Source organism: Grammomys surdaster, unplaced genomic scaffold (assembly GCF_004785775.1).
Source record: "Grammomys surdaster isolate TR1022 unplaced genomic scaffold, NIH_TR_1.0 125979, whole genome shotgun sequence".
Lineage (NCBI taxonomy): Eukaryota > Metazoa > Chordata > Mammalia > Rodentia > Muridae > Grammomys > Grammomys surdaster.
This window is the reverse complement of record NW_021620795.1, coordinates 4,348,010-4,365,963: the sequence shown is the minus strand read 5'-3', so window position 1 is coordinate 4,365,963 and position 17,954 is coordinate 4,348,010. Positions and strand designations below refer to the sequence as shown.

Genomic DNA, 17,954 nt, shown 5'->3' with positions numbered 1-17,954 from the left:
TGAAGTACCATGCGTTGTTCATGTCCAGGAGATCCATCTTGTGTCCAATTTGGCACTGGCTTTAAACAGCTGCTGCCTTTCGACACTTTGATTTGTTATCCACAATGAGAAGGAGACCCTAGATGGGTTCAGGGCAGTTCTATCAAAATTTGTGTTTTTCCCCCAAATTGCAAACAGCTGTGCTGACTGCTTTCTGCTAACTTTCTTGGATCATTCCATTTTCAGTTTTGAGAAACACCATGTCTCTACTTCTCCCAGGGAAACCAAATGGTAGCCTGATTTACTAGAGTCTGGGTTTGGAGGTGGCTTTGCCACAGATGTGTGCCTTTCTATTGTAAAATCTACTGACAATACCTGGCCCCATATTCCTCAGGCATGTTGCTAAAATGGCTATGGAACTGACCCAGGGGATTTCTCAAGCTAAATGGGTGCCTAGGAGAATCAGCCTAGGAATACACATGGCAGCACAGAGAACCTATGTTTACAGTAAATAACCTACTCTTAGTAGTAACTAAATCAGGTTAGAAGGTAGGTTTGGGAAGCCCCTGTCTCTAATAGATGGGCTTTGTGGTTTTGATTTGGACTGTAGAGCCCTGTAAAACTTGACAGCCATGATGGCTGGTAGACCACTCATCTGTTTGGCTGAAGGACTGCCAAAAGCCACATTTCTGTCACAAGGAATGTGGTACTACATCTGAGTCTGGGACTAAAACTTGGAAGACCACTACAAGGCCATTGTGATTGGCTCTGTGGTTGTTGATTTGATTGAATCTGGAGTTAAATACATCTGGGTATACAGGTGACAGAGTTTTTTTCTTAATTAAACAATTTAAAGTTGGAAGACCCAGTTTTAATTCAGAACTTTTCAGGTGGCAAGATCCACCTTCAATTGGGGCCACACTTTCTATTGGCAAGCTGTATAAAGGACATGGAAGAAGGAAACTTACTCTCATTGCCTGCTTGTTCTTGATCTTGTTGGCAAGTCCATTCCTTCACTGGCATGAGAGCCTACTTCTTGGGGATTCTGGTATATACCGAAGACCAGCTGAGCCATCCAGCTTTGTGGACTGAACAACTACTGTATTCTTGGACCTTTTATTGGTAGACAGCCATTTTTGGACTAGCTGGACCACAGCCATTGGCCATTCTAATAAATCCCTTTTTACATGTACACACACACACACACACACACACACACACACTCACACACACACACACACACACACACACATTCTAGAAGTTTTATTCTTTTAGACAACCCTGACTAATACAGATTTTGGTAGCAGAAGTGGTTCTAGAACAACAGAAGTATAAAAATGAATATTTTAACAATATGGAATAGGCTTTTCAATTTGCCAACACCTACAGTTACTGAAGCCTTTCCTAGAAGCCTGGAGAGTACTGGAAGTCCATGTTGTGAACAATTTTTACAACACATAAGGAGACAAATGTATTTGTTTATCCTGATTCACTAATTGTGAAAGGCAACAGATTTGGTGACTAGATATAAAACTTGTGATGATTTGTAGAAAAGTAAGAAAAATGGTGATGCTGGTCAGTTTCTCCTAGCATCTCTGGATAAACTGACAAAGGAAATGAGTGACCTCTGTGGTAAAATTAACGAACTGCTAGAATCTCAGAATATGGTGAAGGGCAACAGTAAACTCACTGATAAAAATGACTATCTCCAGATTTATGTAAACAGCAAAAATGTTTCTAAGTGTGCCCTGGAAGAGAATCTTCTCTTCAGCAGCCATAGAGCTCAAGTTTTGTGAAATCAAATTGAAGCCCTTATTATAAGGTCAGCTAAATTTCAGTGAAAATTCAAATCCCAGCCTCAGAAGGTGTTGGCTGTTAAAGTAATGACATTACAAAAAAAAAAAGTCAAAGGTTTTCAACAGATGGCTTACTGAAAAGGAGCTGGTTATGACTGATATCCTTTGGCTTAGTGTCAATGGAGGATATTTAAGGCTTGGGGAAATCGCAACACTAGAGTAGGTATGTATAAAACTTAATTCTCCACACTGGGAAGACCCAAAAGACATGCACTTCACTAATAATATAAGATGCAAAAGCATGAGAGGAGCACCAGCACATCTGAGGGATCTTGTTGTTACCCCTTTCCTTATGCCAGATCCGAGGATTGGAAACTCTGCTGCATAGTTGGGTGAATTAAATGCAATGGGTTATATTGGGCCCCAAAGTGGCAGGGGCAAGGTAACAGCGCTGAGTCACTAAAGGCAGGGTAATCTTTAGGTATCATAATGGGCAGCACAGGCCCTTTGGCACTGGCTAATTAATCATGGTGCTTCCCAACATAAAGTAAATGAGAATCCTACTGCAGTTTTTGTTTGTTCTGTATAAATTGAAAACTTCTGGAACAAATGAAAGAGAGGCTCCATTAGTTCACAGCAAAAGGGAATCTCAGCCTGGGAATCAGTTTCCAGACTTGAGGCAGTTTGCAGACCCAGAGCCCCTTGAATGAAGGGACTGAGGTTATCCTAAGGAAGGACCTTGATAAATACCTAATATTTTTCCTCTTAACTCTTCTTCAATTCTTTTTCCTCAGTCCTTTCCCAGAGGAACCTATGATCTTTTACATGGGTCAGTGTACACTGGCAGAGAGGAAACAATCTAACTTTCTGGGGTCTATTGGGTACTTGTTCTGAATTACCAGTGATTCTGTGAGCCACAATAAACACCGTGGCCCTCCAGGTAAAGAGTGGGCTTCTGTGGGTCAAATGATGGGTGGAGTTTTGGCTGAAGTCTGACTCACATAGGCCCTATGGCTATTCATCTTGTGGCTATCCTCAGTTCTGGAATATGTAATTGGGGTAGATATACTTAGAAGTTGGCATAATTTTATTGATTTCATGACCTTTGGAGTAAGAGCTATTATGGTTAGAAAGGCTAAATGCAAGCCTTTAGGATTGCCTCTTCCAGAGAAAGTAGTGAATCAAAACCAGTATGACATCTTTGGAGAAACTGTATGAATTAGTGTCACTTTCAAAGACTTGAAAGAATCAGATGTGGTCATTCCCACTACATCTCCATTTAACTCTTTTATGTGACTGATGCAGAAGACAAATGGATCATGGAGAATGATAGTTGTGTATTGCAAACTCGATCAAGTAGTGACTCCAAATCCAGAAATTATACAAGACGTCATTATTTACTTGAACAAATTAACATATCTCATGGTATATGGTATGTAGCTATCGATTAGCAAATTTCCCCTTTTTGGGTAGTTGTCCATAAGAACCACCAGAAGCAATTTGCTTTCAGTAGGCAAGGCCAGCAATATACCTTTATGATTTTACCTTGAGGGTATATTAATTCTCCAGCCCTGTTTTATAAGTTAGTTTGAAGGGATCTATCTTATAGTCCACCTCTTCCATAAAATATCACATTAGCTCACTACATTGATGACATTATGCTGACTGGACCAAGTGGGCAGGAGGTAGCAACCACTTTGGACTTGTAGGGAACATGTATGCACATCACAGCATGAAAATAAATGCAACCAAAAATCAAGGACTTTCTACCTCAATGAAATCTTCAGGAGTCCAGTGGTGTGGGATATTCAAAAGTATTCATTCCAAGACAAATGATAAATGATTGCATCTGGCCCTTCCTACCACCAAGAAAGAAGCACATTTAGTGGGTCTATTTGAATTCTAGAGCAGCACATTTCTCACCTAGATGTGTTACTCTGGCCCATTTACCAGGTGATTCAGCAAGCTGCTAGCTTTGTGTGTGGCCTGGAACAGAAGGCACTTCAGCAGCACAAGGTGCTATACAGGCTGTTCTATCGTTAAGACCATATGATCCAGCAGATCCAATGGTAATAGGAGTGTCAGTGACAGATAGGGATGCTGTTTGGAGCCTTTGTCAGGCCCCTAAAAGGTGAATCAAAGAAGAGACCTTTGGGATTTTTAGAGCAAGGATCTACCATCATTTACAGACAACTATTCTTCTTTTGAGAGACAGCTCTTGGTCTGTGATTAGGTCTTAGTAGAAACAATTTTTGACAATGGGCCACTAAGTTTCAATGCAACCTAAGCTGACCATCAATAAAGTGGATATTATCTGACCCACTGAATGAGCACAGCAGCAATCTATTATCAAATGCAAGTGGTATTCTGTGGTCAGCCCAAGCTGGTCTTGAAGGCATAAGCAACTTACATAAGGAAGTTGCCCAATTGCCTATGGTTTCTGCTCCCGCTACAATGTCATCTGCTCCCAAGCATGTACCTGTAACATGATGGGGGTGTGCCCTATGATTGGTTGACCAAGGAAGAGAAGACAAGGACCTGGTTTACTGATGGTTCTGCACACTATGCAGGCACCACCCAGAAGTGGATAGCTACAGCATTACAGCCCTTTTCTAGGGCAACCCTAAAAGACATGGTGAAGAGAAGTCTTTACAGTGGGCAGAACTTCAGGCAGTATACATGGTCAAATATTTTTTTTGGATGAAGAAATGGCCAGATGTGGTATTGTTTACTGATTTATAGGCTGTAGCCAATAGATCTGTTAGATGGTCAGGGACTTCAAAATACCATGATTAAAAAATTGGTAAAAAAAAAAAAAAAAGACATCTGGGGCAGAGTTAGATGAACACATCTCTCCAAGTGGGCCAACATATGGGATACTTGTGTTTCATGTAAATTCATATCAAAAGATGACTTCAAGAGAGGGAGCATTCAATAATCAAGTAGATGGGATGTTCCATTTTGTTGATAGTTAGCCTTTCCCCAGCCATCACTGTCACTGCTCATGAAAAAAGTGGCCATAGTAGCAGAGATTGGGGTTATTTATGGGCTCAACCACATGTACTTCCATTCACCAAGTCTGATCTGCCTACAGTTACTGCTGAATGACAGATCTGCAAACATCAAACAACCAACACTGGGCCCAACATATGGCACCATTCCCTGGGCTAACCAGCTAGTAGCCTTGTGGCAGGTTGACTACATTGGACCTCTTCTTCCATGGAAAGGATAATGCTTGGCCCTTACTAGAATAGATACTTATTCTGGTCATGAATCTGCCTTTCCTGCATGTAATGCTTCTGCCAAAAACCATCATTTGTCCACCAACAGAATACCTTATTGACCATCATAGCATTCCACACAGCATTGCTTCTGACCAAAGAACTCACTTCACAGCCAGAGACATGTGACAGTGGAGCCATAGCCATAGAACTCTGGTCTTACAATGTTCCCACCATCCTGAAGCAGCTGGGCTGATAGAAAGGTGGAATGGTCTTTTGAAGACACAGTTACAGTGCACATTAGGTAACAGCAGCCTGGATAGCTGGGGTAGGGTTTTCCAGAGGGCAGTATATGCTTTCACTCAGCATCCAATATATGGTACTGATTTTCCCTAGCAAAGACCCACAGGTCCAGGAATCAAAAGTATAGAAAAGAGAAGAATGCCACTCACTATCACCCCTAGTGACCCACTAGGAAAATTTTGCTTCCTATTCTCATGGCTGTAAGTTCTACTGGGCTAGTTTTGACTCCAGAGTGGGGAGCAACCCTGCCAGGAAACTCAATAAGCATTCAATTGAACTGGAAGCTAAGACTTCCCATGGCCACTCTGGCCTTCTGATACCTCTAAGCCAACTAAGGCTAGGAAAAGAATAACAGTATTAGGAGGGGTGACTGATCCAGATTGCCCTGGGAAAATTGAATTGAGTTTCCACAATGGAGGCAAGAAAATTCACATCTGAAGCACAGAAGATCCTTTAGTACATTTCTTGGTGCTACTATGGCCTGTGATTAAAGTCAATGAGAAACTTCAACAGCCTAATCCAGAGAGGATAACAAAATGCAGAAACTCATCAGGGATGAAGATATTAGCCACTCCTCCAGAACAAGAGCCAAGACCTACTGAGATTCTTGCTGAATTGAGATAGAGAGTGGGTAGTAGAGGCAAGTGTTATAACCACCAGCTAAGGCCATATAACTAGTTGAAGAAATGAGAACTATAATTGCCATTAGTGTTTCTGCCCTATTTTGTTGGAAACATATTTGTACAGATATTTGTGTTTCCTTAACTCAATTTCTTTATCATGTAATGTAACATCAGTTAAGAGAATATCAGTGGTTATTATGTTTAAGTTTGAGACACTGAAAGAGCCACCTATTTAAAATTTATAATGTGTTTGTGGTTGGATGAGGTATAGTTGTATCAGGCTATCATGACCTGGTTAAATATGTGTTTGCAATTGCATATGGGATAGTTATCTCAGGTGTGAGTATGATGTGGTTATTGTTTTCACTTGAAAATTCATTATGACATAAGGAGAAATGATTATGTCTCAGGTTGACAAGGGGTGGACTTGCGATGTCTATTCTTGGTTGTTAATTTGACTACATTTGGAATTAACTAAAACTTAAGCCACTGGGTACTGTGAGGGATTTTTTTTGTCTTAATTAAATCATTTGAAGTGGGAAGACCCACTGTTAATCCAGATTTCTTGAGGTGTGAAGACCTACCTTTAATATAGGCCACACTTCTGCTGGCAGCCTATATAAAGGACATGGAAGGAGGAAGTTTTCATTCTTTGCCTGCTTGCTCTTATATCCAGCCTCATGGACTGAACTATTAGAATGTGTGCGTGTGCGTGTGCGTGTGTGTGCACGCATGCGTGTGCGCGCATTCATTCATTCATTCTATAAGTTCTGTTCCTCTAGAACTAATACAGCACTCTTAGAAAGTCTGGATTCTAGTTTGTCAAAACATGTACCTTTTTTCACCAGTCGGGGTTGAGGGGGACAGACACATTTCCACACTGTCACATTCAATTGCCTGAGGAGTTTCCCTAAGTCTTTAGGGGCTTTTAGCACTGAGTAAACTGAGATCTGTGACATTAAGGCAGAAATGAATTTGAAGACTAGCCAGTATGAAACAGAGTTGGAGGTTTTATTAAATATATTATATAAATTTAACTATGAGGGTATCAGAAAGACCCAGCCAAGTGTGGGTATAGACTTCCCAAGGGAGACTGTCAATTTCCTTGTTAGACACAGATAGCTCCTTACTGCTGTCAAGACACAGCCTAAATAGCTGCTAAGAAACCTTTCCCAATTTCTCCTCTTTTTTATTAAGTGAGCTTATAAAGTAGTGTCAAAGGTGCCCTGGATGGAATTACAATCTCTTAGGAAAAAAACAAGTGCTTTCTAGGATCACATAGTTTGATACATGTCCATTCCCTTAAATGGGGTTCCTGATAAATTTGCTAGAACATTGTGTGTGTAGCCTGGAAGGGAGAGAGACTGTGCAGAGTTGCTGGTTTGTTTGAACTGTCAGACAGGCTCCACTGAGGCTCCAGTGTGAGGGTCTCCTTTTCCCTTCCATCCTTATTATTTCCCTGCTTTTATTTCCTCCCTCTCCTTGAGCCACCTGACTGTCACAATACATGTTAACTACTAGAGCCAAGTACACTGAAAGACACAGGTGTTCTGAACCTGCTTACCTGTGCCCCCAGGGTGTTAGATATGCTCTGTGTGACTGAAACAGTAAGCACAACAAGTTCCCTCGGTCTTTATCTGTCATCTGCCCCATGGGTCCATGGGAATTCACTTATAAATCACATGGCCAAACATTAACTTAGTAAGAGTTTTAGGGCAAGGGAAGCAAAGTCTAGAGCCATACACCCAAGCACCACACATGGATCACCACATAGTATACTTGCCCATGAAATCGTGGGGTCACAGTTACAGATTTCAGGCTAAAGTCCCTGTGTACCTGTTGCATGTTATTCCTTGCCAGGTTTCATAGCATTCTCTAGAGGAAGAGAACAAATAGAATGGATATATATTAAGGGGGATTTATTAGACTGTCTTATGTGATTCTAGTTTGTCAAATCATGTGCCTTTTTTTCACCAGTCAGGGTTGAGGGGAACAGACACATTTCCACTGTCACATTCAATTGCCTGAGGCATTTCCCTAAGTCTTTAGGGGCTTTTAGCACTGAGTAAACTATGATTTGTGACATTAAAGCAGAAATGAATTTGAAGACTAGCCAGTATGAAACAGAGTTGGAGATTAGTCTGACTTTGGCTGTCTTCTCAGCCCAGAGAGGGTGAGAATTTCAGTTCATGAGGCTGGATGCATCGTCAGTCCCAGGTGGATGACAAAGCACTTCAGGATTCCTGGAGAGTTCCTGGTCTTCAGTTTAGGTTGGAGTGGTGGAAAAGATGGAATCTGATATCACTGGAAGTGGCAGCAGTGGCAGCAGGGTAGATGAACTGGACAGTAAGATGTGAATGGGCCTAATGAACTTGCCAGAATGACAGAAAGGCAACCTGAAGCCAACCAGGGACAAGGCAAAGGTTTGTGTTCTGAGACTTCCTATCTTTCTAGCTACTACCTAAAGATAGTACCCACATTTAGGGTGTATCTCCACACTTTTAATAATCTGATCAAGAAAGTCCCAGAGGTGTGCCTGAGGCTCACATCTTAGTTTGTTCTATATCCAATCAAGTTGGCTAAAAACACTAACCACCAAGCCAGCGACCCATGTCAGGAATGTGTTGAGAAGGTACCCTGCTGTAGAGGTGGGGCTCCCTTCACGTTGTGTCATTGTGGGCCAAATATTCTTTATTCTTTAGATTAGTCCCCATTGGCCTAATGCAAACTAGTAATGTAGCATGTTCTTCTTTGGGGATCATCAAGAGGATGGTGTGAAGTAGCATACAGAAACCCCACACTTTCTTTTATATAGTTTCAGTCACTCTGAGTGTGTTGGCCACCATTGCAGGAGTTGCTGAAGCAAATTTCTGAAACTGTCTCATAATTTAAGTAGACAATAATCTTGCTTTTCTATAATGGCATGTCCTAGATTCTTTTCCTATTGCTGTGATAAACCATTCTGGCACAGACATCTTAAAGGAGAAATTTTTACTCTGGCTTCCCGCTCATCATGTTTTGGAAATGAAGGCAGCAGAAACTGGAAGCAGCTGACCATATTGCATCCTCAGTCAGGAAGCAGAGAGCTATGAGCTCATGCTGCTGCTCAGCTCTTTGTCCGTTCATATAATTCAGGTCCCAGTGACATCCACAGCACTTGGGTCTCCCCAGCTCAGTTAATGCCCAGAGGTCCACTTCCCAGGTAATTCTACATTCCGGTTAATTTACAGCTAACATTGACCATGACTGAGTATGAAAGTGAGGAATACAGTACTCAAAGACCTCATAGCTCTTAACCCAAAGTATTATCCATCTCTTACTATAGCTTATCTTAGTTACTGTTTCCATTGCTGTGACCAAACACTGGGACCAAAAAGCAAGTTGGGAAAGAAAGAGTTTATTTGGCTTCTGATTCCACAATGTAATCCATCATTGAAGGAAATCAGAACAGGAACTCAAGCAGCAGAAACCTAGAGGCAGAGGTGCTTCTTACTGATTTCTTATAGAACCTAGGCCCACAAGACCAGGGATGGTACCACACACAGTGGACTGGATATTCCCCAATCAATCCCTAATTGAGAAAATTCCCTTCAGCTGGATCTTATGGTGGCATTTTCTCAATTGAGGTACCCAGCTTTCAGATGGCTCTAATTTATGTCAAGTTGAAATAAAACTAACCAGGGCAGAGCCCCTGGTTCTTAAGGACTCTGGATGGTATACAGCTTTTTGCCTCTAGATGGCCATTTCACTTTTGACTTCCTGGCCTGGAGATAATGGATTTGGGCACTTAAAATAATTACATGGTGTGCTGGCTAGTTTTATATTAACTTCACAAGTTATAGTCATTTTGGAAGAGGGAATCTCAGTTGAAAAATGAGCGTCCCCCAAAATGATTGTCCTGTGAGCAAGTCTGTGATGCATTTTCCTAACTGATGATTGGCATGGAAAGGGCCAGCTCATTGTAGATGGTACCACCCCTGGGTTGGGGTTCTGGGTACTATAAGAAATCAGGCAGAGCAAAGCAATGATCTCTATTCTGCTCTTGTCTCCCTAAGTGAAAGACTTACAAGCTGTAAAGTAAAATGAACCCTTTACTTCCTGTGCTGGCTAGTGTTATGTCAACTTGACACACAAACTAGAGTTATCTGAAAGGAAGGGACTTTAATTGAGAAAAATGCCTCTATAAGATCCAGCTGTAAGGCATTTTCTTAATTATTTATTGATGAAGGATGGCCCAGCCCATTTTGGGTGGTGTCATCCCTGGGCTCATATCCATGAGTTCTATAAGAAAACAGGTTGAGCAAGCCATAGGGAGAAAGCCAATAAGCAGCAGCCCTTTGTGGCTTCTGCATCAGCTCCTGCCTCCAGGATCCTGCCCTGCTTGAGTTCCTGTTCTGGCTTCCTTCAATGATGAACTGTGCTGTGGAAGTATTAACCAAAGAAACCCTTTCCTCCCTGACTTACTTTTTGGTCATGGTGTTTCCTCAAAGCAATAGAAACCTGAACTATAAAAGATACTTCCCAGGTTATTTTTGATCATGGAATTTTATCACACCAATAGAAAGTTAGACACACAGACTGGGAAGCATGAGAGTGCCATTGTCTGAGAGAATTATCAGTATGATTCTAACAAATCAAATGCGGGTGAAGGAAAGCCCATTGTCCCAGAGCCCTCCACTGGCTGAGGTCTGGTGACTGTGTGAAGGAGATAAGCAGGCTCCATGGTGCCTGCTGGCACAGGGCATGGGGAACCATGCAGGTTTATCTCCCCAGGCAGTAAGCTGTGCTAATTGCTTTGGAATCCAGGCCCTTTCCTGGGCAGCAGCATATGCCACATAAATTATCTGAAGCAAAAATAAAAAGGCACCCTACTCTTCCTTTATTGATGTTTAATAATATGACAGGGCTGTAGCTAATTCCCACAAACTATTTATTTTAATTTAGAAAAAGCATGGGGACTGGCCACCTTCTGTCCACAATTGTTGAGCAGTTCCCAGCCTGGCAATTTAGAACCTTCTATTCTGCTGTAGTTAGGCTTCTGAGGACCCTTGGGGGATTGTGGGTCAGTGAAATTAACCATGTTTATATTCCCTTAAAGCAACCTGGCCGTTGAAGGGCAGGATGTTATTTTCCGAGGTGTATTGTATTATAAAGCTGCAAATCATGTAGTTAGCAACATTTCAGGTGTGTGTGTGTGTGTGTGTGTGTGTGTGTGTGTGCATGCTAATGTTTGCATCTTTCTTATCTGCTATCCCTTTAAGACAAAGTCTCTTATTAAAACCTGTAGTTCACCAAGTGACGAGACCAGCTGGCCAATGAGCTCCTGAGAGCCTCTTGTCTCTGCTTCCCCTGTATTCTAGCTAACCTCAGATTCTCATGCTTCTGATACAAGTATGTTAAGAACTAAGTCACCTCTATAGCCACCAACTTTCTAGTTTTCTTTTTTAAACTTTAAATATTGATAATAATCCTCCCTAATGCATCCTGATTTTCCTTCTATCTGTGCAAGATTTGGAAACTTTTATAGAACTCTAAATTAAGCTTCCACAGAATATGTGTGTGGAAGGATGCCTGTAACCATGGCATGGTCGTGAGAACAGCTAGAGAACATGGAAATGGGCTGGCAGCATCCTAAAGCAGGAAACTTATGATTAGACTTCACAGAGCCCACCTATAGAACCTTAGCTCGATCCAAATCACTTCTTCTTCTGAGCATCCTCAGCAGGGCACTGAATGGGTCCTAGATAAGTCACTGAGGCAGCTCATGGATAAGCACCCTTGAGGGGTCTCTGTAGGTATCACACAGGGAAGTGAGTCTCACAAAGATAATGAAATCCCAGTTTAGATTGTCAACATGGATCAAACTTCAGGGAGTCTAATGCCAGGCACCTCATTGTCAACATATGTAAAACACAGTACAATTTGGGAAAAGGTTTTCAGGCAACCATAAGTCCAATTCTATGTGTAAATAATGTTTACAGTGTGATGACATAGAAACTCCTTTACAAAGTACATGGAATTGTGAGAGTGGATCGTATAGCTAAAAGAATCTGGTGTGGTTTCTGACTAATGGCATAGAAGTCAGCATGCCTTAAAGTACCTGTGACATCTCCTCTAAGAATGGGTGATGGTCCAGGAGTAGAAGAGTCTGGAATGATCATTCCAGGGAATGCGGGTGAAGTCTGTCCCTTCAGATAACAAAGGTTACCAGGTTGCTAACTACCTCCACTCTCAGCTTTCTGGGTGGAATGCTGGTGTTTGATTTTATCTCCTCCATTGAGGAGACATCACTGCATGATCAATATTCATGGTTCTCTTACTACTCCCTGTGAGTACTTCCTGTGAGCCCTTGTGCCCTCTACACACCCTGTCTTTCTTAGTGATAGCAGCTCTGTTGCACTGTGATGTAATGGTCACTTTCTATTATGAGGCATGGGACACAGTCTTTTAGAGATTCTGAAATGAAAACAATGTCATATTGTTTTCTTATACCATAGTTCTCTCTGGTGACTCATTCACTAGCCTAGTAGTATAGGTGTAGTAGTATAGTATTACCTTCAGTAGCCTAGCAGGATGTGGACTGGATGGGACAGAAATTCTTCCTGTACCCTTGAGCTATGATATACTTTCTTCCATCTACCACCTAGGCAGTTGCCATGGCCATTTCACAGACAGCAAGACCAAGGCTTCATTGTCTCTAGGAACATAAAGGACAAGAGCTTCTAGTTGAATGTTTTCCTGTTTTGGGATCTTCAGGGGATGAGCCTCAGTTATGCTAATACACACAGTAGTAATACTGTGATGGCATTTAATATAACCATTTCTGAATTTTACCAAGACCATACTCTTGAGTGGAAAAGAATTCTGGTATGGAGTAGGGTATACAGAATTGTGAGCCTGGTACCTTTGCTGGTTCCCAGACAGCATGCTTAGGGTATGCATGGTTAGCATTGGTCTTCAGTACTCTGTGCCATGATACCAAAGCAGTGGCTATTAACTCACTGTTCCCACTGGGCAGAAGTACCTTGTGGTCTGTCTTGAACAGACAGTTGGTGAGTAGCAAGGTATAGGGGCAGTGATTAAAAAGATGGATGGGACTTGGACTGGGGTCATAACTCTGTAATGTGCTTGCCTTGCAAGCATGAGGGCCTGAGTTCAATCCCCCCAAATCCACGTTAAGAAGGCTGATGTGCTGGCACATGTTTAGAATGCTAGCATTAAGGAGGTGGAAGCAGGTGAATACCTATGCAGGCCAGCTAGCCTGGTCTACTAGGGAAGTTCCAGGCCAGAGAGAGATATTGTCTCAAAAGCCAAAGTGGACAACACTCGAGAAATGAGAGCTGAAATTGTCTTCTGGCTTTCACATGCTTGTGCATACACACACACCTGTGCTCATGTATGTGTACATGCATAAAACCCTCAACAAAAGGAGGGGGAACACAGGAGAGACATTGAGGGCCATATAATCATGGGGCCACTTTGCCAAGGTATCATCTTGCCTGTAAGCATCTTTGTGACTGCTGTGATACACACAGATCCTCTCACTATAGAACTTCACACTTAACTAAAACTGAATAAAGAAAGCAGCATGTGTGCTGACTTATTCATCTGAAAAGGCTGAACATATCTGTATTAAGAGGTCAAACCCCGTTGTCATATTCTAGTCTTTTTCCCTCCACCATGGACTTCTCTTGCAATGACCTGGTGGCTGGTGGAACCCCTGTTTCTTCCTTGATGTCTCAGCAGCCTTACTGGGTGGCAGCCCTCTCCTACATAACAGTACAAGTCCTGGTTCAATGCCCCTGTAGGACAGTATGTGGTATTCATAAATGAACCCATTTCTTGGTCTGGGATACTATACTTGTCAGTTTAAAAGTCAGCTGGAGACAACCTAGCACCACCTCGGAGGAGAGTCTTACTGAGGGATTAGCTAAATCAGACTGACGTTATGGGCATATCTGTGTGGGATTCTCTTGATTGTTAACTGATGTAGGAAGACCCAGCCCACTGTGAGTAGCACTATTCCCTAGGCAGAGGTTCCTAAACAGTGTAAGATAGGAGAAAGCATATAAACAAGCCAAGAAGTAAGCTCATGACTGTGGGTATGATGTGACTAGCTGCTTGAGTTCCTGCCTGCGATTCCTCTCAGTGCAACCTGGAATTGTAAGGTGAAGAAACCTTTTCTCCACTAAGTTGCTCTTTGTTAAGATATTTTAATCACACTAATAGAAATGAAACTAGGACATAAAATGAGAAAGTGGTCTCATTCAAACCACATATAATGTGATGATATAATAGAGTCATAAGAAAGAAAAAGGTGCCTGGGTCCTCATCTGTATCATTAATAAGTGGTCTCTTGGGGAACAGAACCGATAGAAGGAATGGGGATTTGTTAGACTGGCTTACAGGATACAGTCTGAGCAATCTAACAATAGCTGTTTTCACACTGCAGAGGCTGAGAGCCAGGTAGGTACTCATCCCATGAGTTTAGGTATTGTGGGTGTACCAAGACATCACTAGAGGTGTAGGGGAGCCATGTAGAGCCACTAGCCTTCAGTTTAGATTAGAGGCCTGAAAAGCTTGGTGAAGTGGGAAAGAAACTGAAAAGGCAAGCAGGGAGGAAGGAAAGCTTTCCCTCAGACCTCCTTTTACCTGGGCTGTCACCAGAAGTTCCCACTTCCAGTAACCTGATCAAGAAAATCCCTCACAGGTATGCCCAGCAGTTTATTTTTTAGTGGAATCCACACTCAGTCAACTTGACATCCAAGACTCATCATCATACTACATTAGGCTTAGACTCACCATTCATCATTGATAGGATGGGCCAAAATGGCTACTCTGACTCTCCTATCTTCAGATTAGCCCTTATCTGTGAAACTCTCTGTAATGATGGCAATGTTCTTTCATAAGCACTGATGGGGAGGTAGTCTCTAGCCACAAGGGGATAATGAGCACTTGAGAATGTGGTGTGAGCTATAGAGGAATGAGGTTTTTAATGGTGGGTAATTTTAATTCAGCTTAGATGTCAGTAGCTATAGGTTGCCCATGGCTACTGCAGCGGGTAGAGCAGCAATCAGTGAACAAAGACCCTGGGATATAGTTTCCTGGAAGGCACTTTTGTGTAGGCTGACAGTTAACTGCAGCTCTAGGAGCAGTGAGCTGATCTCTTTTACGCTAAGGGTAGGAAAGAAAGGTATGGTCTGGAATAAGGGAGAGGAGAAAGAATCAAAGAGGATCCTGTATCCTGCACTATTTGGAAATTCTTTCTCAGAGGCAATGTATTTTTCATGTAATGTATAAATCATATTTATAACAGGAAAAAAAACTAAACAAAACTAACTGACCTCATTACAAAGAGTACCGAGCCTACCTCTGTGCTGTATTTATTCCCTTTGACTCTCCATATCCAACAATAAAAGGAGCCCTTGCCTAAAGCAGCATGTAACACATAGCTACACATGGATCAAATGAAGAATGAAATGGTAACCGTGCAGTAGAACCAGGTGTGCCTGAGCACTGCTGGGCATGTGATGGCTATGACACCAGGTGGATTCATAAAGCAGAGCCTAACCATAATGATACAGCCCAGGACCCAGTTAAGGACCAACTTCTTGGTACAGAGCTTGGGGATGTAGCACAGTGGGAGGGTGCTTGCCTAGCATGGGTAAGCCTAGGATCCATCCTCAGCACAGACCTCCAAAATAAATAAAGTCAAGTCCAGACTCAAGCATGCTGTGTGACACATGGTTTCTTGTGTGTCATGCTTCTTTGAAGAGTTTTGAAGTTACTTTCTTATAAGGCTGAGGCTAGACTTCTGGACAGAACAAGAATAAACATAAGGGACTCTGGACTGCTACCAAGGAAGTTCCTCCCCTTTCTGACCACTCCTTGAAGGTCTTCTGGGTTTTTAGTCTTCTCCACTTTGCCATGAGTTCAGCTTTGTGATAAGATCTGTGTAATTCTTACACTTCAGATGTATCTAACTGAGCAGCTTCTGTTTGTACCTGCTGTGTGATAAACTCAGGAGACAGAGTCCTATGTACCTTAAAGAACTAACCAGATTTGAGTAGAGGTAGAGTTTAATTAGATAGCTGCTTATCAGGAGTGCTGGATGCATGCTAGATCTGAGTGCACAGGGTGGCAACCTGAGGTTGGAAACTGTGCTGGTTAATAGAGAACCTAGGGGAAATCTGCTTACTATATTGTTCCTATGGCTTGTTTAGGTGCTTATTCATACAACCCAGGACCACCTGCCTAACGGTGGCAGCACCCACAATGGGCTGGGGTCAACTTGATACACACTCGAGATACCTGGAAAGAGGAAACCTCAATTGAGAAAATGCCTCCATTAGGATGGCCTGTAGACATGTCTAAGTCTGAGGGGCTTTTCTTGATTAATAATTGATGCTGTTGGGCCCAGCCCACTGTGGGTTATGAGAAAGCATCTAAATAAGTCATAGGAACAATACAGTAAAAAGCCTTTCTTCAGAATCCCTGCTTCAGGACCCTGCCTTGAGCTCCTGCCCTGCCTTCTTTCAGTGATGGTTTTTGTCCTGGGAGTTGTAAGATGAAATAAAGTCCTGCAGTTGTATTCTGGTCAGAGAAGCATATTAAGACACAATGGAGGCTCTATGGACTGGTCTGAGAAGCAAATGGCCTGAGGAAGCCTAGTAAGATGAGAAGAGATGACATCAATACTGAGCCCCAGAAGCAGTCGGGGGTATGGCAGAGGAGCTGGGCAATGAGCTGATAGGAGGTTCCATGAAGAGGGGACACTTACAGAGCTCTAATGGATTTTTCTGCATTCTTGTTTCAGCACTTCAGGGAGCATTTGGACAAACTTTTTGCCAAAGGGATTGGAATGCTGGATATCGCACTGAATGAAGCCTTCAACATACTGAGCGATGTAAGTACACCTTTTACCCACCTTTCTCAGGCTCAGCACTTGACAGGATTTGTAGACGGTTGAGGTCAATGTTATATTCTGTCCTGGGGTGTCTGAGAACAACAGGTGCAAACTTGGATGCCACCACACCTGGATCAGGATGTCACCTGTGCAGAGCAAGGCTGTTGTCATTTTGCAAGTGAGCAAATGGAGTGTCGGAATGGTGAGTCCCTCATCAACGCACAGCTGGAGGGTTAGGGTAATGGGTCCCTCATCAATGCACAGTTGGAGGGTCAGGGTAGTGGGTCCCTCAGCAATGCACAGCTGGAGGGTCAGGGTAGTGAGTCCCTCATCAATGCACAGCTGGAGGGTCAGGGAGTGGGTCCATCAGCAGTGCACAGCTGGAGAGTCAGGGGAGTGGGTCCCTCAGCAATGCACAGCTGGAGGGTCAGGGAGTGGGTCCCTCAGCAATGTACAGCTGGTGTGTGGGAGATAATCAATCTGGATCCCAGGTTTGGGCTTTCCATGATTCTGTTTTGCTACCCAGTGAAATCCTAGCCTAGATTTGGGTTTTTCATGCATAGCCACACTGGATCTTGAGTCAAGGGTTGTCACAACACCTAGAGTTTCTTTTATCAATGACATGCACAGACACAAATAAAGCCATTTTGGTCTCAATCCAAAACCAGTCTTTTCGTCCTAAGGAGGAAAATGAAAAACAGGGAAGAAGGTGTCTACTCAGCTTCTCCACTACATACCCAAAGCCAGCTCCTCTTGCCTCATTCCCAGGGGCCATTGGCTACAGGTGATTAGAATGTATACAAGAGTTCATATTACTGAAGCTGGGATGCACCAGTAAAGTGTTTGCCAGCATACACAAAGTCCTGGTTCACAACCCAGTAGTATGTAAACTGTGCATGGGGGAAGACACCTATACAAGTATAAGCTTAGCAGCTGGATAATAGAAGCAGATGAATCAGAAGTTCAAGGTCATGTTCAGCTATAAAGTGAGTTCAATGCCAACCTTAGCTCCAGGAGTCAGTCTGTTTTTCCTCTCTCTGTCCCTCTGTACCCTGTCTGTCTGTCCCCTTCTCTCTGTCTCTCTCTCTCTCTCTCTCTCTCTCTCTCTCTCTCTCTCTCTCTCTCT

The 17,954-nt window shown here is 42.7% G+C and overlaps 1 protein-coding gene across 2 annotated transcripts in view; it reads left to right on the top strand.

Moving 5' to 3' along the window:
* Cacna2d3 (calcium voltage-gated channel auxiliary subunit alpha2delta 3) overlaps window positions 1–17,954 on the top strand; it is a 793,771-nt gene that overhangs the window by 391,068 nt on the left and 384,749 nt on the right. For both annotated transcript variants that reach the window (XM_028754076.1, XM_028754077.1), the window contains exon 10: window positions 16,739–16,828. In XM_028754076.1, the coding sequence (XP_028609909.1) occupies window positions 16,739–16,828 (90 nt within the window). The remainder of the gene's footprint in view (window positions 1–16,738; window positions 16,829–17,954) is intronic.